This window comes from Anguilla rostrata, chromosome 6 (assembly GCF_018555375.3).
Source record: "Anguilla rostrata isolate EN2019 chromosome 6, ASM1855537v3, whole genome shotgun sequence".
Taxonomy (NCBI): domain Eukaryota; kingdom Metazoa; phylum Chordata; class Actinopteri; order Anguilliformes; family Anguillidae; genus Anguilla; species Anguilla rostrata.
The window spans coordinates 18,050,298-18,078,254 of record NC_057938.1 but is presented as its reverse complement, the minus strand read 5'-3'; the positions used below and the strand labels follow the sequence as shown (position 1 = coordinate 18,078,254).

Here is a 27,957-nt window from a genome sequence, read left to right as displayed (position 1 = left end):
ATTTTAGACCATTACCAGCAATTCATATAATTAAATATGTATTTTTTCATGAACAGCACTAAATCACAATAAACTTGCAGAAACTCTGAGTGCTTAGCTGTAATGAGACCATCACAGACAAGTCACATGTTATTAGGGATTTTAAAAATGTTTTAATTTTCATAGCGGTTTCACCCTTTAACAAAATATGAAACAATGTAATTTTTTGTGAAACATTGAACAGAATGCAAATAAAAACAATAAAAAGAAACATTGCTTTAAAGTAACTAAACAGAAAAGTTACATTTTAAAGTGAATTTGGTACCCCTGTCGTCAGGAGGCCTCTCTGGTTCTCAGTTTTAAAATGACAAAAGAGCAATAAAAAAAGAAAAGAAAAACTGTGACGAACAAAAGAAAAATGTTGCTTTCCACAGCCTCTTCAAAATGTGTGAATTTAACAAGTTAGGATTTTCACACTGAATGGAATGTGTATGTGTGTAAGTGTACGTGTGTGCCTATATATATATATATAGACACACACATACACACATATATATGCGTGCATGTACATAAATTCATTTTTTAAAGTAACACTTACAGTGACCTCTTCATATTTTTACAGCAGATGTACAGATATAAAACGTATTTAGGAGACAATTGAGTATCAAATTTATCAAATTTTTAATGGGTATTGATTATTGATTGTTAGATCCCCATAGAACACAGTCCTTTTAATGCACGGTTAGGTCCAGCAGTCCTTGTGGTTGTCTGAGCACATACGTGCTTGTGCTTGTTCTGTGTGTGTGTGTGTGTGTGTGTGTGTGAGTGCGTATGTGTGTTTGGACAGTACCAGAGGTGCTAAGAGCGTCTGCTCTCACACGGAGTCTCAGGTTTCCACAGTGCTCTTGTGAAGCACAGCCAAGGGAGCAGGACGAGACAAACTGTCCCGAGAGAGAAGCCCTGATGCCCCTGGCCTGTCCTAGCCTAGCGTAGCCTAGCAGAGCGTAGCCTGTACACACCAGGAGCGACATCTCTGCCGTTTTTTTTGTTTTCAGCTCTTAAAAATAACTACTCAGACTCAAGACTTGAGGATGCACAGAAGGCAGACCAAGATAACATCCGGAAATTTCCAGTAACCACGATAATGCCAGGTAACCATACATAAATAAAACAAACAGTGAATAAAGAATATAAAGACAGCATTAGGAAAGGCAATGTATCGTTATAAACATGAAAAACAAAACAAAAAAAAAACCTCTATAAATGAACTATGACAGACAGTGTCCTCTTGGGCCAGTACTGCTTCCTACGCAAGCTGCGCATCGGAGAGTACTGCCAAGAGCATTATTATAATTTTCTCGTATTTTAATAGTCATTTTTTTTGGTCCTGCGTGAAAGCGTCTGTACCGCGCAGCTACATTTCCACCGTAACCATCGGACATAAAGCCGTTCTGGCTGTTCACAGTTTGTCAGCGTTTAACATTAGTGTTCGTTTGCTTCGTCAGAGCAGGCTGGCTTTAAAAGAGCAGCCGGCTCCATTCTGAAGACTGGCCCAGGTACCGTAGATACTACACTGTGAGCCGCTCTGGTTCCACTGAGGTTCCAGACTCAACGTAACACCTGCGTACATTGTATATAGACCATTACATCATTAAATAAAAATAAAAAAAGAAAATACCTAATTTAAAAAAGGCTAGTTCCCCTCCTTTCTATGGGCTCGGTGCTGGTAGAAGGTAGTTTGGAAGATTCATAGACTCTGCTCCAGATTTGTCCCTTGCGAGTTTGGCTTAAAGTTAAAAAAAGACCACGTCCTACAGAACTCTGAGCTCTTCACCAATGACATAAGCTCAAAAAGTTTGATGTGTACAAATAAAATAAGTATCAAACACCCATGTGTTGGGAAAGTGGATGGAATCTCCTTCCGTACACTGTAAATATTCACACTGCCCCTGTGACCTTTGACCTTGGGAATGACCTCAGTGGACCCTCGCGGGTCATCACTCAGGAGGTGCATTTCATCATCAGCGACTGGACGCCTTGCGTGGGCTTACGCGATACAGAATAAAAAGGGTATGCTTAAGGACTAGTGGTTCTTAACGGCAGAGAGTAAGATCGGTTTGGCAAGTGAAGGCTTGGCGACCAGAAACTCCCAAAGAGTGGGATCCTCGACCGAGCAGAGCTGTAGGAAAGGCAACCGCGAAGGTGGGCGTTCACACGCACTCCTCTGCGGACATCAGGAGCGGATTGATGTACTCGAAGCCTTCGAATTCCGACTGGTCGATCTTCCTGACAACATCGCTGAGAAAGGAAAGGAAAAAACGGTGTTCACACACACAAAATCAAATGTAAAGGATTACATTTTTCCACTTATCTCCATCAAACTGAAGAGGGAGAAACGGACGTTCTGTGAAATGGTGGGGGGGTGAGCGGGGCGGGGGGATCGTGGGGGGGAGCGATGCTTACTCATCGTCCGGCGTGAGCTGGATGGGCTCGTTGGTAAACTGGGCGTCGAAGTTGTCCAAGCCGAACTCCCCGGAGATGTTGGGCTTGAAGGGCGGAACCACTTGCTTCTGTTCCATCTGAAACAAAAATCACCCAGGTGTGTAAGAGAAGTTACCCAGCATGCACCTCTTCCCTAACGTCTCCATTCACTCCAGATGCCCATTCATAGAGATAAACTCTGTCTCTCCTATTCTTCTTAAATGACAGGAATTCCGTTATACCCCAGGGATGGTTAACTCCATTGCTGGTATGTGCTCATTCAGCTTACATGGTTTAACTGATAGGTAACTAGGACGGATGGAACAAGATGGAAATCCGTTGAAAACCGAAACAGTACTTAAACCTCACATTCAGAGACCAGAATTTCCCATTCTCCCAATGCCCTGTTTTAGCCCTTCTATTCAGGCAACTCATTTATACAATGAACACACACACACACACACACACACACACACACACATACATACATACACACACACACACACACACAAAGCATAGATTTTGTAAGGAGAGCATGGCAGTGTGCTCCTCTTACGTAAAGCAGAGAGAGTTAAAGAAAAGATTAGATAAAGAAAAAGAAAAGATCACACACAGTATACAGAGTGCCACGGCGAGTAATTAAAGCCCCAGCTACAGGGGGAGATTTGTATACAGGTTGACAGTCAGCTGATGTATGAACTGTGCTGCATGGTGCTCCTACTCCTACATCCATACAGGTATTGAAACCTTAACTCCACACATTAATTAAACCAGGTCAGAGTCCAACATTCAAAGAGACAGGTTCTGTAAACATAATTTCACAAAGCTACTCTCCTTGCATCAGTAAAGTAACGTCAGGCCAACATGGTGGGTATTAGCCGTGGTGGAAGCCCTGCTGCAGTGACACGGGCAGCTCAGCTCTGGAGCAGGGCTGTGTGGGGGCTCCCCACCGGCGAGGCTCCACCTGCAGGCCACCCGCGGTAACGCAGCCCAGACAGGAAGACAGCGTGTCTGAGGGGAAAGGGTAACCCGATCCCTCCAGACCGTCTGACCAGCCCGCCCCGGCTGCCCCCCCCCCCCCCCCCGGGGCCGAACAGGTGACGGGACATGACCGCCGTATCCCAGGCTGCAGGCCTTTTGGGTTACCACATCCAGGACGGCATCGCAGGGAGGGCAAAAATCTTTCCCGGGGCTCCACGCTAACATTTTTTCCAAGGAGCGCACATGCTCCCAAGTTGAAAGATTTAAGAGCATGATAATGCATCCCAATTAGCACATGCGCTCACACTCCCCCCTCCCCCCCAGTCAGCACACGTGAATTTTCATAAGCAAACGCTTCTAAAAATGGGAGCACTGTAGACCCCTGCTTCCAGGTGCACAATCATCCTGGATACATTTTGATAGAAATATTTCCAATGACCTCGTTCAGAAATTCTTTCAAATACACCAACCTTTTTTAAGCTCTTCAAAGCCCTTCCCCAGTAACTGGATCATTTGTCCTTTAATTTTAGTTTTTAGAAATATTACATAAACCTAACATGCTGGGGCATGCACGGACCGGCTTATTTTGAGATGCACATCACTGTTAGGACCAGAGACGCGCGCCCCTCACCGCGCGCGGTGACTCACCAGGTCCCAGTCCACGTTTCGGAAGAAGGGGTGACCCATGATGTCAGCGAAGCCCGTCTGCGGGTGGCAGCCCAGCCGCTCCTTGGGGTCCTGGGGGGGAGAGAAGGCTCGTGTTACATCATCTCCGCAAAGCGGGGTGGGGGGGGGGGTCTGTAAATTTAGCCTCTCAGCGTTAGAGCGGGTAGCTCTCCACCTTGTTTAAGAAGCCCTTCAGTACGCTGGCGGCTTTCACCGACAGGGACCTGGGGATTCGGATCTGCTTCTCCAATATTACTGATAAAGAGAGAGAGAGAAAGAGAGAGCATTAGAGAGCAGGAGAGAAAAGGAGGGAAGGAGGGAGAGAGAGAGCGAGAGAGAGCGAGAACAAGCAAGAGTGAGAGAGAGAGGTCATGGAATTAATATGACAGCAATAATGACGCCAAAATAGCAGAAGACTGAAATCACTATGCTTACAATAACAGCACTACTACTATCAATGTCAATAATAACAACTAAACATCAGCAATAATAGTGATCAGAAAACTTTGCCATCTGCAGTGCACACCTTGGAAGAGGTAGTCCTCTGTGTTCTGGTCAGGGTTGTCGGAGCTCCCCACGATGTCGAACGGCGACCGGCCGGCCATCATCTCGAACATGAGCACGCCCAGCGCCCACCAGTCCACACTGAAGCCTGTACGGCACCGCAAGCACACAGAGACGCTGGTCATTACACAGCAAAGGAAACATGTTACAGAAACCCAGGACATTTCAGGACAAGTTGGCCAATGGGGAAGCCCGTGTGTGAACACGTGTGTCATTGTCTGTGTGTGTGTGTGTGTGTGTGTAAGAGAGTGTGTGTGTCTGTATGTGTGTGCGCGCGTGTGCGTGTGTATATGTGTAAGAGAGTGTGTGTGTTTGTGTGTGTGTGTGCGTATTTGTGCATGTGTGTTTTTGCGCGTGTGTTTTCACTCACCGTAGTCCTCTCCTCTCAGAATCTCAGGGGCGATGTAATTGGGCGTCCCGCAGAAGGTGCTGGTGGTGTCTCCAGGCCGCAGGCCCTCCTGACCAATCAAAATACCATCAAAATTACCCACGAGCCCTCGCAAACACCCGACGGGAGGCTCAACGCCTCCCTGGGTCAACATACCGTGACGATAACCGCGATGCCTCACAAAACAAACGAGCAGGTATAAACACACACACGCAGACAGGAGAGGGACGCACCTTGCACATGCCGTAGTCGGTCAGTTTGATGTGCCCTTCGGACTCCAGCAGGACGTTGTCCAGCTTCAGGTCTCTGTATATGATGCCGCGCTCGTGAAGGTAGTTCAGGGCCAGGCTGATCTCAGCAGAGTAAAACCTGAGGACACGGGAGAGCAAACGTTCTGATCCCATAACCCTGAGCTACACAATGAAGAGAATCGACACCGGTTGACAGTGAGGGAAAACTTTGCCTTCTTAAAACCTCTTTTCATAATCATTGCTTTTATATTGACTCATAGTTAACGACTCATTGACTCATTACATTATGTTATGCTATGTAACCTCTCTACAGCCCTGCTGAAGAAGCTTCAGCTCAAGTTCTCTCGTGGACTTCTTCACCGGGCAGTTTAAAAGCAGGACTACATCACCGCAAAACACCTATGACTTCAAAATGTGTGTGATGTCATGAGCAGGAGAACATCTTCACTCCAGTGACTGGTTCAATCAAGCCAATGGGAGGAGGTCCGAGGTGAGGTGTGAATCCGGGAGCTCACCTGGCGTGCTCTTCCGGAAGTTTCCTCTGTCTCTGCATGTGGAACATCAGGTCACCGCCATTCACGTACTCAATCACAAAGAAGAGTCTGAGAGAGGAACATACCACAATTACCATCAGACACACGACTAACAGGTCATACCAGAATTACAGCACACACAGACACACACACACACACACACACACACGTGGAACACGTGCACACGCTCAGCCGCGCTAACGTCAGAGGCTGACCCCGCCCCTCACCGGCTCTCGGTCTGGAAGCAGGAGTGCAGCCCCACCAGGAAAGGGTGGTTGGAGGCCTGCTCGAACACGTGCTTCTCCGTCTGCACCCAGTCGATATCCTGCGGCACGCAGGGGAGGGAGGGAGAGAGAGAGAGAGGGGGGAAGGGAGGAGACACAAACACAGAGGCGCAAATCAATCGAGCGTCAAAACACCGCCCGCGAACCCAGGGCGGGAGACGCGTCAGCAAGGCCCCGTCTGGACCGCACACGCACCAGAGAGACAGACACGGAGGTCAGCCCGTTCTCCCAGTGGGCCTCCCAGAATGCCTTGCTAATGACCTGGGTCTCAGAAAGAGAGACAGCGGAGGACTTTCTATTGACTGTTAGGATAGACGGTACCATAAAAGGCACAGCATGGGGTATTGATTGCCTGTCAATTGCTGTCAACCACTGTTAATGAGGCTTATTGGTGGCTGTGCCTCCATTTTAAGCAGGATACAAACTTCTGCAAAGAAACAAGAGCAAATTCCAAAACCTAAGAGACACAGTTAAAATCCAGCTCTTTCTCATCCTAGTATTAGCATAATCTTGTTACTGAAATGGCCACCCCTCAGCCGTTACCGTTTTCTTATTTACCCATTATGAGCATTTAGCAGACGCTCTTATCCAGAGCGATTTACAGAACTTTTTACATAGCATTTGCATTGCATCTGTTTATACAGCTGGATACACACTGAAGCAATGCAGGTTAAGTACCTTGCTCAAGGGCACAATGGCAGCGTCTTACCCGGGAATTGAACCGGTGACCTTTTAGGCTACAAGGCCAGCTCCTTACCCATTACACTACGCTGCCGCCCCGCCCGTTGCGACGCGCAGCTCACCTCGTCGTCGTTCACCAGCTCCTTCTTCACCACCTTCATGGCGTAGATGCGGTCCGTCTTCTTGAGCCGCACCAGCAGGACCTTGGCGTAGCTGCCCCGCCCGATCACCCGCAGCAGGTCGAAGTCCACCAGGCCCAGGCTGGACGCCGCCTTCCCGCTCTCCCGGCCGCCCATGGCCTGGGGGGGGGGGGGGGGGGGTCGGGGACGGTCAGACCGCGCGGTTAAACGGGAACAGTGACCGAAAGCACAAATCACTTTAGACTAAGGTGGACCGTCAGAGAGATGCACTACAAGTACTACCGTAACTCCGCTCCACTTTTTTATTCACATAATATTATGATGAGCCTACTGTGACTGTAAAAAGGGGGTACATGACCAATCTGAGTGAAACTCAATACCGCACACATCGTTCCACCCTAGACAGTTGTCATACTAGTAGTCTGTCCCCATCAATTGACCAAAGTTATTTTCAGCTTGTTCCCCTGAAGATTTGCTGACTAACATGCGCATAATAGACAGGCCTCAAAACATTATTGACTGGGAAAGTGACAGATCCAGTGACTGAGAGAGCAGCCCTGCCTGAGGGAAATTGCATTTAAGCAAAAAAAAAAAGAAAGAATAAAAATTGATAAAAATTTAGCACAGATCTAACGGCTGAGCAGGGGGGAGGGGGGGAAAAGAGGGGTCACTTCCTTACCTCCTTCTCCTCTCCATCGTTATTCAGGCTCTCACTGGACGATTTGTACGGAATGACTGCAAGGACAAGGGGCGCGAGGTCAGACTAGCGGTTCAAAAAGGATTACCTCCCTCAACATGGCGCCATAGCGCTAATATGCGACGCGTCCGCGCACGTACGCACAAACTCAGAGTCTGAAAAACACCGTGGCGCTAACCCCGCTAGCGTACGAGCGTACTCGGGGCCCCAGGGCGAGGCCTTCTTTGACTGTGTTACAGCTGAGCACGTTAGCATTGTTTCATCGCGATCATTAGACTCGTTACGCCGCGCTGCAGACGCAGGTCCCCGGGGGGCGTGACGACCGCTAACGACGCGTTCGTCGCGCCCGCCGCCGCGATGACCGACGACGTCTGGAGCGGCACGACGCTCGAACAAAGAGGCGGGAAGAAATGCATCCGTTTATGTAAATGAGACCGCGATAAAAAAAGAAAAAGAAGCTAATTAAGACAGTTTGGGCTACGGCCGTGCCGAGGCATCGCGTAGGAAATTAGAGAAAGGGAAATCGAGCGGGGCTATTAAGGAGATGAGTGGCGTGTGACCTGATGCCGCTTAATGACCCGCGAAGCGCGGAGACCGCGCGCGAGCGCGCCCACACCGGCAGCTCGGCGTACGATAGCGACGGCGCGCTACATTTCCCCCGGACGGCTTTCGTTTTGTGTACGCACCGACGGCTCGGTTCCCCCCTGAGCCACTGCCACCGCCCCCGCCCCCCCCGTCACCTCCAATCCCACCAATGCAAGGATACAAACTGCTTTTAAGTGAACAACCCTGGGTGCCCTTTAAAAGCGAAATGCAGCTGCGTTGTGCCACCGACCCTAACAGGGAGACCAGACGTTTCGCTCCGTATTCTTGACATTGAAAGTTCTGTCTCTCTGCTGTTGAAACGGTAACTTTCACATTTGAAGCATCTTGAGGACATTCTTGAATGGGCCTGACTACAGACAATACTAGTAGCCTGTCCTTTGGTGCTGACCATCGGTTTATAGAGAAACCCATAATCATGCATGTGGTTGCTTTCATGACAACCTGAAGTTCAGTAAAGCCCGGATCTGGGAAAAAAGGGTACCTGGCTCTAGGTGATCAGTCGGAGTGGACGGTTGACCCATCGGACCCATGACTGGTTCCTGAAAGGGAAGAACATTTCAGAGTCAGCACGCATGCAGCCTTACTCAACTGGTAGGAAAAAACAACTGGGGTTGAACCAAACAATTATTTACCCACACGTAACAAATACTTAATATTCATTGTCAATGGACTGAGCACATGTAACGCATAAAAGCATTTGTGAAGGAACTTCAGGGGGAAGCCATTTGTCTGCACGCACAAACACTGATTACTCAGAGCCAGCAATACACTCAAGGCTCATTTCAGAACGTTTAACGCGTCCGCCAAAGTGACGCCCCCGAGTTTCATGCCCGGGAGACCCCACCCCCCCCCCCGCCCCACCCCCCCCGAGCGGACTCACCTGTATGTTCCGGCCGCACTCCACCGTCACCAGCTTGTGGCACTTCTTGTGCACCAGCAGCTTGCAGTTGATGCACTTGTAGCCCTGCCTCCCCAGGCCCCATATCCTGTCCGTGCAGATGGCGCAGTGCGCTCGCTGGAGAGGACACCCAAACCGCAGACATCAATCAATTAATACGCCCCCATCCGATAATTCCTATTGGTTGGCAGCCGCCCGGCTGTGCAGCCGGTGAAAGAGTTGGTCAGACTGTGTGGAAAACAGACTACGTGATCTGTCCTTAAATGCCCTTAAGACTGAACTTGTTTAAAGAGAATGGAACCTTGTGCCACAGGGCGCCTCATTTACTCATTGGTCTCATCTCAGCAGGCCTTGTGATACCTGCCAGTCATTTTGATTGTCATAGCAACCACTATGCCTGTATCATCACATGCTCTAACATTTTTATTTATTTATTTATTTTTTGTATTTTGCTCTGTCCTGCTGAGCTCTGCGTACTTCAAAATCGTTACTCTCTAAATTCTAAAATCCCTCCCAGGGTTGGAACCGTTCTAGCACTTTCCCGTGAAACAGCTGCAAAGGGTTTCTAGGAAATGAGGTGTGAGGTAAAAGCCCCCTCTGGGGGCGATTCGGAGAACTGACGGGGAGCGGACCGGCGGGTCTGCGGCTGAAACGCAGGCCGGGTTTTGTTTGCTTTTGAATATAGAACTTGGCGGCCCGCTCTGCAGGGGCGGGAGCGTGGCTGAATGTAAATCACCCTGTTGAATCTCTTGGCCTGGAAGGCGTGTCCGTTGGCGTAGTAAAGCTTCCTCCATCGCCGAGCGCCCCTCCGGTATATGGACTCTTAAAAAAAGATGACAGATAAGGGGTCAGGGGTCAGCCCTCAACCATCAGCATCGTGCCTACTGCACACACGCGCACGCGCACGCGGCTCGAGCACGCGGACGTACGTGCGCGCTCGCGCGGGCCGGGCGCTACGCGGAGTTCAGCAAGCGCCGCTTTATTCGAAACCAGCCTCGGTTCCGCCGGAGGGTGTGGAAATAGACTGTGCGAATTTAAAGACGAGCGGGGAAATCAAATGAACTGCAGCGCTTTCGGAAGGCAGAAAAGGGAACAAGAAAGAAATTACTCAGACGTGGCCCGCAGTATTTACATCTGTGAAATCTGGCAGTTATAATTAGTCGGCGCTCAATCGTACATTCATTGCAGTCGTTTATGAGAGCGAGAACTCGAGGTACAAGCAGACAGAGAGAGGGAAAGACAGAAAGGGAAAAAAAGAGAAGGTACGTGGGGGGGAGGATAGGGAGGGTGAGAGAGCGAAGCAGACGCTCAGAGGTCTGGAGGGTGAGAGCAGATGGAGACGGTGAGAGAGAGAGAGGGATGAGCACTCACTGTCCTCTCCGGGGCAGGGCATGCCGGGCTTTTCGGGGATGCAGGGGAACACTGAGGGGAGAGAAGAGAGAGAGAGAGAGAGGGACAACATTACATTCACTTCCTCCGCACCCTGGTGCTTCACAAAATATATGCGTAACATTTGTGTGTGTTTGTGAGGGTATGTGTGTCAGAATGGAGCCGTAGGCTTGAGTGTGTGCTGGTGCACACGCATGTGACTACTGAGTGTGTGTGTGTGCGTGTGTTGTGCATGTGTGTCTGTGTGTTTGTGCGTGTGTGTTGGGTGTAGTGTGTGTGTGCTGGAAGATGTGTGTGTGTGTGTGTGTGTGTGTGTGCGCGTGTGTGTGTGGTGTGTGTGGTGCATGTGTGTGGTGTGTGTGGTGTGTGTGTGTGTGCGTGTGTTGTGCATGTGTGTCTGTGTGTTTGTGCGTGTGTGTTGGGTGTAGTGTGTGTGTGCTGGAAGATGTGTGTGTGTGTGTGTGTGTGTGTGTGTGTGTGTGTGTGTGTGTGCGTGTGTGTGTGTGTGTGTGTGTTTGTGGTGTGTGTGTGTGTGTGTGTGTGTGTGTGTGTGTGTGTGTGTGTGTTTGTGGTGTGTGTGTGTGTGTGTGTGTGTGTGCGTGTGTGTGTGTGTGTGCGTGTGTGTGTGTGTGTGTGTGTGTGTGTGTTGTGGTGTGTGTGTGTGTGTGTGTGTGTGTGCGTGTGTGTGTTTGTGGTGTGTGTGTGTGTGTGTGTGTGTGTGCGTGCGTATTGTATGTATTCCCTCTCATTAGCTCTCAGGCCCCTCCTTCCTTTCACTGAGCCCACCTTGGTCTTGACCTCTGTGACCTCCTCCACGCTCTGTATACTCCAGCCCTAATGAACCTCTCAGGGGCCCAGCCCCCACCGGCGAAAGCCAATCGGATCTCTCAGTGTCACAGATGGGGGAAGGGTGATCTGAGCCGCGTCAGTGGCTGCTTGCTAGAAATCTGCAGCCTTTCCTCACAAAAGGAGGGCGCAGACGGAGGCCTCCATGAGGCTGTCACTGCACAACCTCTGAGGTAAATACTGCGCACTGACAGGTCGGTCAGGACGTAAAGGGTGTTTCCAAAAACACTGGCTGCTGGTAGACAGACTCTGATTGGGAGACGGAGAGTGGGCGGGCCAAAAACGCAGGGACGGACCCGTGGGAGGCAGTCGTACACGGCGGCCTGGGATTGGGCTCAGTGGAATCTGACAGAATAACATGACTCCTGTCAGCGAGATGAACCTACTCAGAGGTGACTAGAATAGGAGGGCAGGGCCACAGAAGGGTGGGGGCGGGGGGTTTGAGTATATTTTGAAACCTTCCACGGGAATTTAATCTTGGCTACTTTGGGGAGTTACCTTTTTTTTATACTGCACATTTCAGCACATTGTATTCTCGCAGTTTATTAATTTCCAAACGAAATTGTACTGCTGTGAAAAGGGCTGAAGAACATGCACGATAACACACCCACGGGCACTGTGGGACACAAACGTGTCGTTAGAGCATTCGGTGGACTGAAGGTCACATTTAGGTCTGGCTGCTGTCAACGGTACAGGGGCATCTACAACACCGCTAACTGTACCCTCCACCGCGGGCAGGCCGGACCAAGTCACAATGACCTTCTGAAAATAACTCCCTGACAAACTCCTCAGCTTTAACGCGGCGCTGTTCTCGCGGTAACGGGCGCCCACGCGGGCACGCCAGGCGGAGGGGGGTCACGCCGCCCCCCGGCTTACCGTGGATGATGAGCTCCGAGTCTTTGTTGAGGTCGTAGAGACGCAGCGCCTCCTCCAGCTCCAGCTGGGAGGACACGGTGCAGGGGTCCCCTGGGAAACAACCAGCACCACCGGTTACAGCACAAACAAACTCACAGCGTGGGTTACAGCACAGACAAACTCACAGTGTGAGTTACAGCACAAACAAACTCACAGTGTGGGTTACAGCACAGACAAACTCACAGTGTGGGTTACAGCACAGACAAACTCACAGTGTGGGTTACAGCACAGACAAACTCACACTGTGGGTTACAGCACAGACAAACTCAGTGTGGGCTACAGCACAGACAAACTCACAGTGTGGGTTACAGCACAGACAAACTCACAGTGTGGGTTACAGCACAAACAAACTCACAGTGTGGGTTATAGCACAGACAAACTCACAGTGTGGGTTACAGCACAGACAAACTCACAGTGTGGGTTACAGCACAGACAAACTCACAGTGTGGGTTACAGCACAGACAAACTCACAGTGTGGGTTACAGCACAAACAAACTCACAGTGTGAGTTACAGCACAGACAAACTCACAGTGTGGGTTACAGCACAGACAAACTCACAGTGTGGGTTACAGCACAGACAAACTCACAGTGTGAGTTACAGCACAAACAAACTCACAGTGTGGGCTCCAGCACAGACAAACTCACAGTGTGGGTTACAGCACAGACAAACTCACAGTGTGGGTTACAGCACAGACAAACTCACAGTGTGAGTTACAGCACAAACAAACTCACACTGTGGGTTACAGCACAGACAAACTCAGTGTGGGCTACAGCACAGACAAACTCACAGTGTGGGTTACAGCACAGACAAACTCACAGTGTGGGCTCCAGCACAGACAAACTCACAGTGTGGGTTACAGCACAGACAAACCACAGTGCAATGCACAGACAATCAGCCATGCAGTTAAGAGTAAGGCTGAACAATAAACAAAACATCTACAACCAGTCACCAAACCAGCTAAAACAGAAACATTCCGTGTGTTTACAAATAAAAACAGTTAAACAAAAAAGTGAATGTGTACGTTTGTAAATGTACTATGATAAACAAAAACATTAACTTTACAGAAGACAAAACAAAAACAGTGTGTATACTATATCCATGTTCACTGTAAAACAAATGAAAATATTTAACAATCAGTATTTCAACAGCAGTTAAAGCAAAGCATACAGTGTGTGGACATGAATGAGTGTCCGTACACTGAAAAAGAAAACATCTTAAAATCACATGGGAAGAGCGGGTTTGTTTCTAAAGCCTCAAACTGTGTTAGCCTGCAATGTTAACATCTCATTTTAATACAGCAAAGATCTGCAGTACCACGCCACACAGCTAGAGGGCTGAGGACCATTGGATCCACAAGGAGACTGCAAGTTCCAATGGCTTCCATTCGCTTATTCTCACTCCTTGCATCTCTTCCTTGTGTCCTTTCCTCGCTCCTTAGCTCCACCAAATGGAGGATGCAAGAAAGAGATGCAAGGACGACTCATGAGGAAGGAGGAATCGAGGCAACATGCATCAGGCCAACGGGACTCCCTTGCTCAGTCGAGCGTCAGTTTGAAGCAACGTCAACTACACACGTGGCAGATATGTATCCGCAGCCGGATCATTTACACATCACACGTTCCAAAAAAATGACTTTGACAAAGACTGCACTTGTGTATACTCCCTGAGGTCTCCTCCTTGAGCCTCCTCTCTCCTCCAAGGAGCATTTAAGGAATATGGTATGTCCCTGAAGTTGTCAACTGATTTCGGAGTTAGAGATTAGATTTCTGCGAGCGCCGAGGAGAAGAGGTACCCCAAGGTGTAACTGAGTGATTCGGAGCCTGGCTCCAGGTTGTGGGGGACAGAAGGTGCCGCGTGTTGCGCTGGCTTCGGCAGGGCCCAGTGTGGTGCGAGACACCCCCGTGTCTGGAGAACCGGCCCAGGTGGTCGGGTCTGACTCAGAGGCCCGTTTAGCCGTCTCAGGGAGCCTCTCGGAGTCCGCGCGCCGCGGGAGGCCGTACCCTCCGGCTGAAATCGCGACAGACGGTCGCTTAGCGCCGCGAGAGAACCTCCCACGGCCGGCACGCAGGTCTGAACGCCGGCCTACGGACCACACGCCAGCCCACGCGGCTGCGCGCAGAGTTCTGGAGAAGCTTTCGATCTCAGCGTGCCATTTCTACCCTTCCAAGACTCCCCTGTACTTAAGCCCCTCGCCAGTCAGGCAAGACGGTAATGGCGCGGACCGTAATCAGCCCAAAACCCAGACGTCTGGCCTCGGGCAGGTGTCGGCCCGCTCTCCGACCGCTCTCCGAGCAGGAAAACAAGGCGTAATTGCATTTAAAGCCGTCCGCGCGGAGGGCAAACTCCTGCGATCGCTAACTGCGTGACTCATTACAGACCCGCGCACGCTTCCCGCTCCCGGCTAGCTGGACCTCGGCCAAGCCGTCACATCACCGCAGGTACTCTAGTTAAACGCATACCTCTCTCTTCCTCTCGCGCGCACACACACACACACACACACACACACACGCGCGCGGAACTCCTGGTTCATTGCCAAACACACATTATAATGTGCGGTCATTGGAAAACAGTTTAATCTGACATAACCTGCCACATCTTAAATTATCTATACATTTGTTTATATAAATATATATAGTATACAGTATCCTCAGGTAACAATGTACCGCAATGGATAAAAATTATATGATTTTTAATGAAATGATTTTTAAAAATAATAATTACACTAAGCATAAGACTAAATCTCCATATTTATTTAATATTTAAGCCTGTTTTACTACACCACTTCATTAAATAATCTGCCATGAAATACAAGGGCCATAGAGCAAATATCAAGCCATCAAGTCACCTTGGATAAGGTTGACTGATAAGCTATTTCACAGCATTCATCAGAAGTGTTTTTACCTGAGCCTGTGAGTCAACTGTGATATAACACCCACTTACAGGAAAAGCTTTTATTGGGAGTTTCCTGATAATGTCCCCATAAGCCACTTAGTACTAACAAAAATACACACAGACGTGCGTGCTGGGACTTTCTTTACACAGCAGGGGCAGTCCCAAACCAGGAAGCAAGGGCACCCTGCCCTCACACTCTGCCCATGCACCCACACGCTGGTTTCATCAAAAATGCAGCCAATTGGGAATCAGAGCAGCAGGTACAAACACCGCAGATCTGTAAACTGTGTAATGCTATTCAGTATTTTCTGACAATTGACTACTTGCATCTTATTTTCAGGTTTCACTGTCTGAGATGAAGGTAGAATGGCGCTTTTGCAATTCTGTTAAACGTGTTAAAGATGTGTGCCATCAAAAATCTAAATGTCCCCTGAACCCTTTTAAATCCTATATCGTTCCTTACATTACACTAGACTAGTAGCTCTTTCAGCTACAGCGACAGCCGCGAATAACGTTTTAAGAGCCACGAAGCGGAAGGGTGGGGAGAGGATGAGGACGAAGATGAGGCACCTTCCTCGTCGATCCACTTCATGGTGAAGAGCTGGTCGTTGTCCATGCAGCACATGTCCCGGACCTCGCTGTGCAGCCCCTCGTAGGAGATGGACGGCTCGAAGTGGGTGATCATGATGTCTCTGCAGGTGGATTACACAGAGAGAGGAGGCAGTTGAGGGGGCAAATCCATATACTTCTGTGAGGCAATCTTAAGCAATGGGATGTTTACTTAAACACACAGGAGTGGTCACGAAAATGTATTCACATTCCCAGTGGGTCCGGGTCTTCAAGCAGTGAAACAAGAGGAACCATCACAGAAAGAAAGACACACACACCATTCAACAACATGAAAGACAAAATGGAAACATAAGCTACTTGCAGCATTATTTACATGCCGCAAGTAGCTTATAAAGGGCCATTTGCATTGCTTGTTTGAGCCGAGCGATTAGCTTAGCTCTTGTTTGTGCTATGAAGCCCCCTTGCCAGCAGCAGCAAGTGTGGGAGGGATGGTGGGCTGTTTCTGACCTCTGGGGCACACACTCCCCCCCCTCGCCCCCCCATGCTGTGCCAGACAGCCCACATAATGACGTGGTGGTGGAGGGGGGCGGGGGCTGCAGAGAGCCCAGCCTGGAAGCCACAGGAAGGGGGACGAGGCTCCAAGGTCCACTGCACTCCATCACATGATCCTCCCTGGCTGGGCTCTCTCGCTCCTCCTCCCTCCCTCCCCCGCTCTCTCTCGCTCTCTTAGCACTCACTCTCTCACTACCCCCCCCCCACCACTGCAGCCTGTCTGAAGTAACAGGGATCTCCACTTACTTTCCCTCAGACCTCAGCAGGTACGACTGACCCTAATCTGCACTGTGAAACAAACACAGCCTTCTCCACTTCCCGCCTTTCTTTTCCTAAGGAGGAAACAGAACCTGACCTACAGGTTCACGGCATCGACGACGGGCTAGAACAGATTAACAAAACCCGAGAATCTACAACACAACAGAGACAGTAACTACGACGACAGCTTGTGCCCTCCTGTCAACTGTTCCGCTTGGCAGAGGTTTTACATGGAATGTCCCGGGTCATGACCCAGGTGAGATGAAATCATTAGACGTGACCAGGAAGTGCACAGACAGAGAAAAAGACAAAGAGAAAGCGAGACCGAGCAAGAGAGAAAGAGAGAGAGATAGAGACAGGGAGAGAGGAAGAGAAAGCGAAGAAGAGAAAAGGAGAAAGAGAGAGAGACAGGAAGAGAGAGAGAGAGAGGTACACAAAGTGAGAGGTCTAAGCTGCGAGACGGCCTGCACTGACTGCTACTTATAAGGTGTGCTGTAACAGCTCCGCTCCCTTTCACCACAACTTCTGCACAAACACATCCAGAGTGGCCACAGCATTCACCTTCACGGTCCTGTTCCACCCAACAGGATTCAGCGACTAGCCATTCCCGCACACCTCTGCTGTTCTGAGCCCACATTCGTACACAACCCCCGAATTTCTGACCAGCAAACGTCCGCAAGACACGAGACAATCGTCAAGGGTGGAAGGCCTCGAGCCGTTCTTCGTTATTTTACCGCGCGCGCACGCGCTTTACAGGCCTGCGTTTTACAGCTCCTCACACGTCTGGCCGTTACTGTAGCCGGGGGAGGCTGGGGTCAGGTGATGAGAAAGCGAAAGCTCAGCAGGAGGCGGGCGGGCGGATAATGACAGGATACCGCACCTCCGGGGAGGCTCCCACACGCGCTTTACCATTACATTCGTTAAGAGCCCAAACAGTCCGCCCACGGGAATTAATTTCCCGGCTACTGTGACAATAACAGGCGGCCTAGGCGGGCGGGGCTCTGCGCGCCAGTAAAAAAAACCCCCACGGGGACAGAAAATAAGAACCCCCGCCGCGCTGACGCAGGAGCGCAGGGCGCCGTCAGCCGTCCGCGTACGCCGCCCTCCTCGCTCTTCCTCTCCCCCTCCATCTTGTGGCGGCCCAAGTTTCGGTGCCGGCCGACTGGCCAACCGTAGCTGGCGCGGGGCCGGCCTAGATCTTTCCCCTCCATGCTTCCCGGGATGGTAAATCGTTGATGGCGACCGCGCCGGTAACGGAGATGCGGCAGGCTGTCCGCGCAGGCGGCTGGCGCTGGCCAGGGCTTTGTTTCCTCACCGGAACCTCATCTGTGAGCTGCACTGCGGCGTCTCGTCTACTCTTTCCACTCCAATTACTCAAGCCTTCCAGAGAAAGCACCCTGCTAATACAAACACTTTCCTTTTTTTAGGGAGGGAACCTTTCCAGTCTCAGGAAACAAAACCCCGGAGCAGCTTTTGGTCCAAGTACATCTGACTCCAGGATGCGGGAGGTAGGGCTTTGACATCCTATCCCACTCATCGATGCGTGCAATTGGTTAAAACAATTCCGCCCTTTGAAGCTCTGTGTTTGCGTTTGACTGGACTAGGGATGAAGATGCCGAAGGGTGGGGTTCGACATCAAGCTCCGCCCTCCTGCAGCCTGCAGTCAGACGCCCCCTCTTCTGGTTGGACGCACCAAGCACCGATAGACCAGCCCCGCGAGGGGCATTCGAGGCCTCGGCATATCCTCCTGGACGTAGGCAGCGAGACGCCAGACTGCGGGCAACTGGTAGTCAAGCCAAGCGAGCCATTACCAGACAAGGTTAGGAACCACCTCCCATCCCTGATTCTACCTCATGAAATCTAGCCGCCCACCAGCAAAGACTCGATAAACGCCAAGCAAACTGGAGAGCAGGAGGGCACAAAGTGAGGATCTTTAGCAAACTGGTAGAAAGGGAACGGGCAGCGATTTCACCACTCCATATCCAAAAGGAGAACAAACGCAAACCGTTCTGAATATCCATTTAAATTGATCGATGTTCACTAATTTACTACGAATGAACTGGTGTTTGGGGGAATACACCCAAGTTAACCTGATTTAACTTAACAGGGAATTCCTATACACCAAAAAAAAGCCCAAAAACAGTGAATGAGAACTAGTACCATGTCATAAATAACATACAATAATATAAATGGTAAATGGTAAATGGACTGCATTTATATAGCGCTTTTATCCAAAGCGCTTTACAATTGATGCCTCTCATTCGCCAGAGCAGTTGGGGGTTAGGTGCCTTGCTCAAGGACACTTCGACACGCCCAGGGCGGGGTTTGAACCGGCAACCCTCCGACTGCCAGACAATCGGTCTTACCTCCTGAGCTATGTCGCCCCCAATAATACATTTATAATAGAAATAATAATATATGTATGTGTGTTGGCATGTGGGCTACGAGTTCTCCTCTCCGTCATCTGTTTTACCCCCCCATTCCTGATGAGGAACCATGAGGAACTTGTTAATCTGACAGCTGGGCCATCAGACCCCATTTACTCTTCATGCCAGAGTGCCGGTACATTTACATTTAGCTGGTTCATTTTACACAACTAAAACCGCCATTCAGTCAAGCAGAAGCCATGTTAATGTTTACACACTGTTCAAACAAAAGGGAAACCTTTCGGCTGGAACTTCCTGTACCTGTGAGGGAAATTCTCTCACGTGATTAAAATCAAGACGCCTTCTCTCGAGATAAAATTCTACAAACAATGATCGCTCGGCTTTGGTCTCCAAAATCTGAATTTCTGACACGGTGCGGAACTAAAGTGAGTAATGGTGATACTATGACGCTGCAGGATAGTTTCATCCGCATTTTTGTTTAACAAGTGGGAGTTTTTGGTGAGTAAATGAGGCTGGACCATGTGCGAGACATTGGCTGATGAGTAACTGAATTAAAATGCTATTATAATTGCATCTTCCGTGCTGTGAACATGAAAACGAGCTTTCGCAGACACAAAAAAGTGTCTGGCAGCCCACCTGACCTCCCACATTGTGACATCACAAATGAACTGCCATTGCCATGACAGCACTTCGGAAAGGAGGTGGGGTTTCTGGCTGGCAGGCAGCTAAGCTCTTCCCAGAAAAAATAAAGCCAGAGAGGCAAAGTGGTTAATTCACCCCTACTACCAAAAGCCCCCCTGCCCAGCCCCATCTGCTGAACAGAAGGTCATTCATCATCTGCAAGTGCATGGGAGGTGTGGGGGGCTTAAGAGCCCCTGGCGTTACCCCCCGCAGAGATCAATGTGACAGTTTGGCACGGCACTGCCGGAGATACAGTCTCTCACCTGGCCACCATAGTGCCCAACCAAGTACGAAGAACAACAGGAAAAGGGGGTACAGTCAGCCCAGCGCCCCCTGCAGGGTCCTTCACAAACAACACACAATCTATTCAAAATAACATTCTCAATCATATTTATGTACAACAAACATACACCCTCAAGAACAGAAGGGATGAAGGATAAGATAATAAGGATAAGTTACAGACCTGCAAACTCATCAGGGGTGAAAAAGGTGACAAAGATGTGAACCCCCTAGGGGGGTCCGGGGGCATGCCTCCCCGGGAAGAAAATTAAAAAAATATCAGCATTAAAATGTGGATTTACAGTAAATTTTAGCATGAGGATATAGGGGAAAACTCACCCTAGAATTAATGTAATCTTGCTGCTAATGTCCCCCTTACATTACAAAAGTAAAAGTTCAGAGCACTTAAAAAAAATGTTTTTTTTAAAAGTCAAGAGAGTGCAGAGCCGAGTCCAAAATTGCATTAAAATGCATTGCATCCACTATACAATAAAGCTGATCAAACAAAACAAAAACACAATATGCACAACAACTGACAAATCAAATGGAAAACACACCTTATGTTAGTTTTTTATAGTGGAAATATGTTTTTATAGTGGAAATATGGTGTTTTTATAGTGGAAATATGGTGTGGCAAGGTGTGTTCTATTACACACATTATTTAATTGACTAGTACTGATAGCCTAGTTTAACTTAAGGCACAGTGGTGGCTGCTGAGCTGAAAATCGAGGAGGCAGAAAACTTCCCCTGATTATTAGTCTTGAATTCCATCATTTTCCTTGATTAACAAGTCTGCCCACGATCTGAATAATTCAATTGTAGATAAACACAGTTTCCTTCGTCACGCCATGCTATGAAGATAAAATAAATTCAAAATAAATTATAAACTCAAAAATGCCATCTAACCTGTGCTCGTTCAAATGACAAAATCTGCGTATTTCAGATCTTTGCCATGAACATTTTCGGAGTGTTTTTAATATGCTAATGTAGATTGAAACGTGCACAATTTTGCGACGCAAATAGTATGTTTTTCTCATCTAAACTAATTGAGGAGAACTGTCTCTATCATATTTAGTAATATGTCATTTCTAATCAAGCACAATAATTAACAACAAGTTGGCACCAATAATAACGTTAATCAGTTGATGGGATTTTCTGCCTGCTCATTTTTCAGCTCAGCATCCGTCACTAGGGCACCCAGTGGTTTTCTTTCACTTTAAAAACAAGACCAGGTCAAAACCTAGTATATGGTTTTGAGGACTGCCCCGCTATTGCGGTCCAGCCAAAAATAACTAGCACTTTGCTGTAAGCGGTGGGTACAGACAATTTGAAAATTAGGATGTTGGCTCTTCTCCATTGCTCTTAATGGTCTACAAGAAAATACAAATAATTCGAAATCCACGCCTGCAAATCCATTATTAAAATACTTGGTAGATTTGTTAATCACCGCTGATGGCGCTAATTTCTACTTGTTTAATGTGACTTTCGAAAGGTTAGCTAGCGTTGTCGTGAAATTTAGTGTTAACACATTACTATGGTTGCGGGTCAGGCACTCACGGTAAGAAGAAATTTTAGGATAGCGCTTCCAATATTGCTTGTGTTGAAAGTGCTGCGACGGAAACAGCGATGGATTTACCCACTAACCACATCTGTCCCAAATGTAAGCAAATAAGGCAGTCTTCACGGTCGGGGAAAATTTTATGACAGCGTCACCCAGCGAGTGAACGCCACAAACGGCGGTGGTGTAGTAGTTATTGGCTCATTACTAATAACTGATCGTGGCGAAAACCTTCGGTGGCCAACCCACCCCCCCAATTCTAAAAACTCATCGGATCTAGGCTACATGAATCACACAAATGACCTATTTTGGATTCAAAATGGCGAATTTCGCAGAAAAGCGAATAGTTTGCAGGTATGAAGTTAACCAAAGTCATATGTACTCAAATAGATCATTGAAATTAAACAGTAAAACAGTGCACCACAAAATGGCAATGCTGCATTCATGCAACAGGAATCCATGTGTTGGAAAAGGAAAAAAATGATACTTAGGATTCCATATGGGGCAAGAAAACTCTACCTATTCATAGTGACCAATCCATTCTGTGAGTGTCTCGAAAGCTTTTGTGTGAAAGTTGCACTTGTTACATGGAGCTGCTGTGGGGACTGTACTGAGCCGGAATGGAGTTCCGCTGCATTTCAGGGGCCAGAGTGAAAGCCAGAGGGGAGGTTTGGACTCTGCTGCTGGGCCTTCCATGAGCCCCAGGCCCTGACAGGAGGGAAGCTTTTCCTTCACAAAAAGCGACCCTCTGATCCTCAGGACCAGTGGTAAGCGACCATGTTCCTGGAGGCTTTCATTTAAACCTGTTTTGGCACACCTGACACTACTGATTAGCAGCTCAACAAGATCTCAAGCTGTTGAATGCGGTGTGCTTAGTAAGCGTTGGAGTGAAAACATACAGAATGGTAGATTTCCAGGAACACGCCTGGTTACCACTGTTCTGGACTGGAAAACACACCTGGAGGAAGAAGAGTTCCGCGAAAGGGACACTCGCTTCTCCCGCTGCCTTCTTGACAGCGGGCAGCTCTTCCTTAGAAAGGGCCCGCCCCCCTCCCCTTTCCTTATCTTTCCTTTCCTACTTCATTTATTCTGAATGACCAATTTGTTTTTCCTTTCTCTCCTTCTCCATAAACCTGCTGTTTTATTATGTTTTTCAGAGAGAAGATTGATGACTTTGGGGGAGGGGGGGATATGAGAAGGGAGCAGGCGCAGACCACAAAGCTTGCCGGGGGGAGAACGGAACCATCGATGGCAGCGCGGCGCACCGTTCGGACGCGGGTTCGATCCCCGGGTAGCTCATCGCCGTTGTATCTGTGAGCAAGGTAACAAACTAAAAATACTCAGGAGCATCACGAATGGATTGCATGTCTAAAAATAAGTCAGACGCGCAAGCCGCTCTAGTCTGCTGAATGTCTCAATGTAAAGTATAGGGGAACGGGAGTGGGAAAGGAGCTTGGAGAGGTGAGCGAGCGTCTGGCCGGTCTTGTTTTAAAGACCCTCTGAGAGAAGCAGGCTGCCTGCTAAAGCCACCGTGCGTTTATAAACGGCTCAGAGAAATGTCTACCGACACACTGGGCTAAATTGTTGGTTTCAAACCATGTCCGCACCCGCCACTTCTGCCAAATATAATTATAGACACAGTGCAGGCATCTATGAGTTGAATTCCGACGCTTGTTTGCAAGTGTGGAAAAGAAGCTTTTCCCATGCCTTCAGCAAGTAGGCTGAACTCTCAGCATCTCATCATCAAAGCTATTTAAAGAGAAGTAAACTACAATATGCACTCATTCAGATCTCCTGAAAGTAGAGTGGAAGAGGATAAAGTCATATAAGCCCACGTGCTTCACTGGTGCGTGGAGCTGCCTCTGGTCGTCACTAGCTGAGCTGTGCCCTACTTCCTACATGTTCCAGGTCAGCCATCATGACCCCCCCCCCCGGAGTCTAGGTCTGACTCGTACCACAAGAAGCCCACTCAAAACTTTACAGCAGGCTGCTGAAGAGTGATGCCACTCTCGCTGCACAAGTAAAATCAGACCCAAACTCAAACCCAGCCCCACTCCAGACAGAGCCGTCAGCAACGAGAGGCTACAGGTGGGCGCGCTTCATAAGGAGCCCAACTCAGCCGAAATCGAACCGCAGCCGAACACGGCGGCGCATATGGATGTGTGTCTGCTCCTTGCGGCTTTGGCCTGTTTGTTTAGCCGCACGCGGTCAGATTCAGATTCCGCGGTTGAGATACCACAGGAAACATGGAACTGAAGGAAGTGAAAACGTGTGGCACACCAAAAACGGAAACAGATAAAGGCTGGAGTAAAGGAGCGCACAATTGCTGGCAACCTCTGCATTTACGTTGGTGTGCGAGCATCTCGCTAGTTCGGCCGGTAGGGACAGGGTGGCCAAAGTCAGTGCAGAGTGTCATTTTATCCACGATAAAATGAGCAAGTTAACTGTCAATTCATTTCTACAAACTAGCCAAAGTTCATAGCCACAGCAAGTATACACCCAGTTTAAATGTGAGGGAGTGATGATCCCTTGAGCCCTTCAAACTCAGGCAAGAAATGAACACTTTTTCCAGTAAAAGTAACCATATTGTTGTTATTAATGTGCCTAAAATATTCCCTAATTTCACAGTGAATTACACAGCTTACACGTTCAAAGTAATGTACACATACACGGCTGCACTTACTGAAGAAATTCAAGTTACGCATCTTGATGAAGGCAACGAAGCAGCTACCCAACCTGGAATTCCAAACCTACAAGACCAGTTCTAGAGCCAGTATACCACACTTGTGTCTCAATACTGTAGAAATCAGACTTTAATAATTTTTTTTTCCAAAAAAAAAACATAAACTTGAATTTTAACAGAGATAGGCCTAATTTGTAAATAATTTAAGATTGTATAATCATTTTCCCAATGCCCATCAATGAACAAGTGCTGCTGATTACTTCGGGGAAATGACTGGAACAGCATGTTGGTAACAAATAAATTTGTTCCCTTCACCGAACGTAATTAATTTTTTTAGAATGTTTTATTGATAAATTTTATAGACCTCAAATAGTTGTCAGTGTATTGTACAGTTCCTTGTACAGTTCCTTCATTGTGTCAATATATAGTTCAGTGTTATTTCCAAAGACAATATTTTTTTAATCAAGCAAAAAAAAAATTAATGGAGTAATCTATAAACAAACTGACAGCTGCATGCCTAGCATTTTCTAAATAGTATTTTTATTAGTTATCAATTGGGGGTTACCAGTAACAGCTGTAAACCTGTCACAGTAACATCCTCTTTTATCTCTGGAGGGCGTGTATAGACGCACTCTTCCGTCAAACAGCATCCAGCAGTCGGCTGCTCGTTTTCGCTCCGCGGTTCAGCGGTTGGTCCGTGCGGTCTCTGTGCGGTTGGACCGCACGTCTGCCGCGGCCGCCCCAGGTCGTGGGCACACAATTGACCGGACGAGTCGGAGACGGCGCGATGCTGAGAGGGAATACCAAGCCGACTGAAACCCTCCCTCTCCAGGCAACGCAAAAGACCAATTACACCTGTTGCGCTTGTCATTGGCACAGTCGGGGTTTGATTTCAGACTACGGAGCTCATCCTGCATAGAGAACCTCTGTGTTATCTGGGGGGGGAAAGTCATCAGGTGCAGGCTGTCTGTCAGATCATCAAACACTGCTGAGCTTGACAGTACCTTTGCTACGTAAGCAACGCCGCTAAGCAAAGCAAACACTTAATAACACTCCAGGCTGACGACTTAGCAAACCAGCTTACACCAGAGTCCAACCGCAATCATTCTCTATGTCCTGAAGTATACAATTTACAATTCAGTCATTTTGCACAAGAACATAAGCCTAGGGACTTACAAAGGTGCATTTAACATGGTAAGCAAACACCACAAGAGCTACAGAGAAGTCTGGTGGTGATGGTGAGTATGTCTGTTCTGTCCCTGCCATAGAGGCTTCTCCATACTCCAGACTAGTGCAAGGCGACAGGCCAGTGAGGATGCTTCTGGTTTCTGCTCGATCTGTGTTTATTCCAACAGTTGTATCACATTTTAAGCTAAATTAACACAGGTAGCCATGCGCTACATCTATTAATCAAAGTGAAAAGCTGAGTAACCCAAGCACGATGTTGCCTTTGTTAATTAGAGTGAATAATTGATTGAACTGCATAATTGTGAGCTCAGATGGAACAAATTAAGGAAACATGTCTGCCACTCAAGCAGCACAGCAGACTGCAATGAAGTCTCTACAGACCCCATTGTGGCCACGATGTCGGGGATGTCATAACCTGGTAGACACACGCCAGAAGTTAAATAAACAAACACACCCGCAGGTGAGCTAGTGACAGAACTGCTTGCAGTTTGACTCAAAACATACAATTGTTCAGCATATAAGAAAATAATCCAATTTCATTAAAAATACATATATGAAAAAATGAATAGCAATTCGACCAGTTTACCAGTATTACATCTGACTAACTGGCAGCTAAAATGTTTACAGGTACCATGCTCCTTTGAAGACGTAGTTCAGATTCTTCAGAGGTTATTTCATAAATAGTTTACATGCCTTGTTTTGAGGGCAATGCTTCCATGCTGGTGAGAAAGGAAGACTACCGGGGTGTGAGGTAAGACAGCAGGCCTGCAAGTCTGGCAGAAGTTACAAGTACGACAAGTTTTTCAAGTATCAGTATCGGGTATCTAATAATCGCAGCCCAGACCATTTTAGCCTAAGTCGCCAAGTGGCCCCGTTATGCATAGAAATGACCGTCATTTCAGAAGAGAACAGCAGTTAAATGTTCTACTAGCTATATAATTATGGGCAAACACTCGATTAGGGGCATAGGTTAGGTTAACACAAATTGTGTTTAGTAACTACTCAGATGCAACCCGTTTAGATAAATTCGGGTAACTTATATTTTAAATGTAGGCTATTAATGTTATCTTAACTGATACACAGGAATGAACAATATCTCTTTTGGTCTGCTTAACTCAACTTGATTTGTCTTTTTTAAACCACTCTAGCTAATTAACTTTATGTCACCAAGAAAACTGACATCGATTGCCGAATGACCAGCCTAGCGACATCACTTCTTGAAATAACTTAAGCTACATTACACTGCAAAGGTTACACTAACAAGCTAAATTAACAACAGTCTCACTAATCATTCAGCATTATTATTGTTAGCTTAGCTAGCTAGCATTACTGCTTGCTATTTTGACTCAGGTGTCAGCTACCCAACGCTAGTTTCGACAGACAAATGCGGTCAGCTCGAAAACGTAGGTTACGTGGGCAAATTGCTCAGTTAACTTGGAGATAAGTATATTAAATTAGCTTCGTGCTTCTCAAAACTACAGATTTCAGCTTAACCAGTCTAGCTACAAATAATGCGATAGTTTAGTTAGCTAGTCCTCATCATTGACATGTAGACTAATGGATTAGCTAGCTGATCTAGCTAGCTACCTGCCCATAACGCTAGCAACCTGGCTAATGCAATGTATTAAATATGTATTCCAGTAACGTTAACAGTTAGCTAACATTCCATTTTAAATTAGGCTTTCTGACATGATAATGCATTTTCGTAGACACAATGTTAACTGTCTTTCGTAAGCGAGTGACTACAGCAAGCTGACTATAACTTGTATAAGTTAACTTCTAATTATTATTCAGCCAGTCAGCTAGCGAGCAGCCTACTCAACGTCAGCTAGCTGGCTAAAGTAACTTTTAGTTACACTGCCGTCGTTTCCTACTAGTTAAAGCTGGATTTTGTGAGTGGATTTCAAACTGAGGTTAACTTGCTGGACTATCTGTTATCGGAGTTAGCCAACTGGTTAGTTCAATTGTGGTCAGTCAGTCCACCGTTTGCTTGCTAGCTAGCTTAACGTCAGCTAACTAATGATGTACAATACAATAGCTTCTTCACCTGTCTACTTTATTTAGCTTATAACTATGGTAAGCATAGTCTTACTTAAAAATAGCAAGCGAGTGAAAATAATCATAATGCTTTTAGCGCACACACACAACTAGACTACATAATCACCAGTTACCACTTACCCTTTGTAGTAGGCTTTTACCCGGACTTGATGGGGATTCTCGCCGGGGTGGGACATAGTGCTGTCCCGCAATGTAGGCATCACAAGCTCTCGGTTTCCGAGCTTTACTTACAATGTCTAGCCAGCTAACCAGTAAGCTAACAGAAGAAATCCCCTCTTCTGTATAATGAAGTGTACACACCGTCAAAACGTTCAGTCGGCTTTCGCTCGCAGTGTTGTGTGACTGCAGATTAACTGACCAGCGAATATTTTAATTAACAACCCCTCACAGAAGAACTAACTTCGGTGGTCCGATACACCAAAACACTCCCTACTGACTGTAGAGGCCTCGCAACCGACCAATCCAATAGAGGAATGTGCTAGGGGGAACTAACGTCGTTTCGGTATAACAAAAAATAACAATAGAAACCCAACATATAATTAACTGTTAAT

At 47.8% G+C, this 27,957-nt stretch overlaps 1 protein-coding gene across 1 annotated transcript; it reads right to left on the bottom strand.

Annotated features, from left to right (window-relative positions):
* Positions 1–129: 129 nt before the first annotated feature.
* On the bottom strand, positions 130–27,941 carry LOC135256713 (protein kinase C iota type). The gene is made up of 18 exons (XM_064338760.1): positions 27,527–27,941; positions 15,763–15,884; positions 12,261–12,350; positions 10,521–10,571; positions 9,886–9,971; positions 9,132–9,266; positions 8,733–8,790; positions 7,628–7,683; positions 6,931–7,107; positions 6,071–6,168; positions 5,826–5,912; positions 5,293–5,428; positions 5,042–5,129; positions 4,634–4,759; positions 4,283–4,362; positions 4,090–4,179; positions 2,443–2,558; positions 130–2,277 (listed from the first exon to the last, which is right to left on the bottom strand). Exons 1-18 carry the CDS (start codon positions 27,604–27,606, stop codon positions 2,190–2,192), a joined length of 1,764 nt encoding a protein of 587 aa, XP_064194830.1. The 5' UTR covers positions 27,607–27,941; the 3' UTR covers positions 130–2,189.
* Between the last annotated feature and the right edge of the window lie 16 nt (positions 27,942–27,957).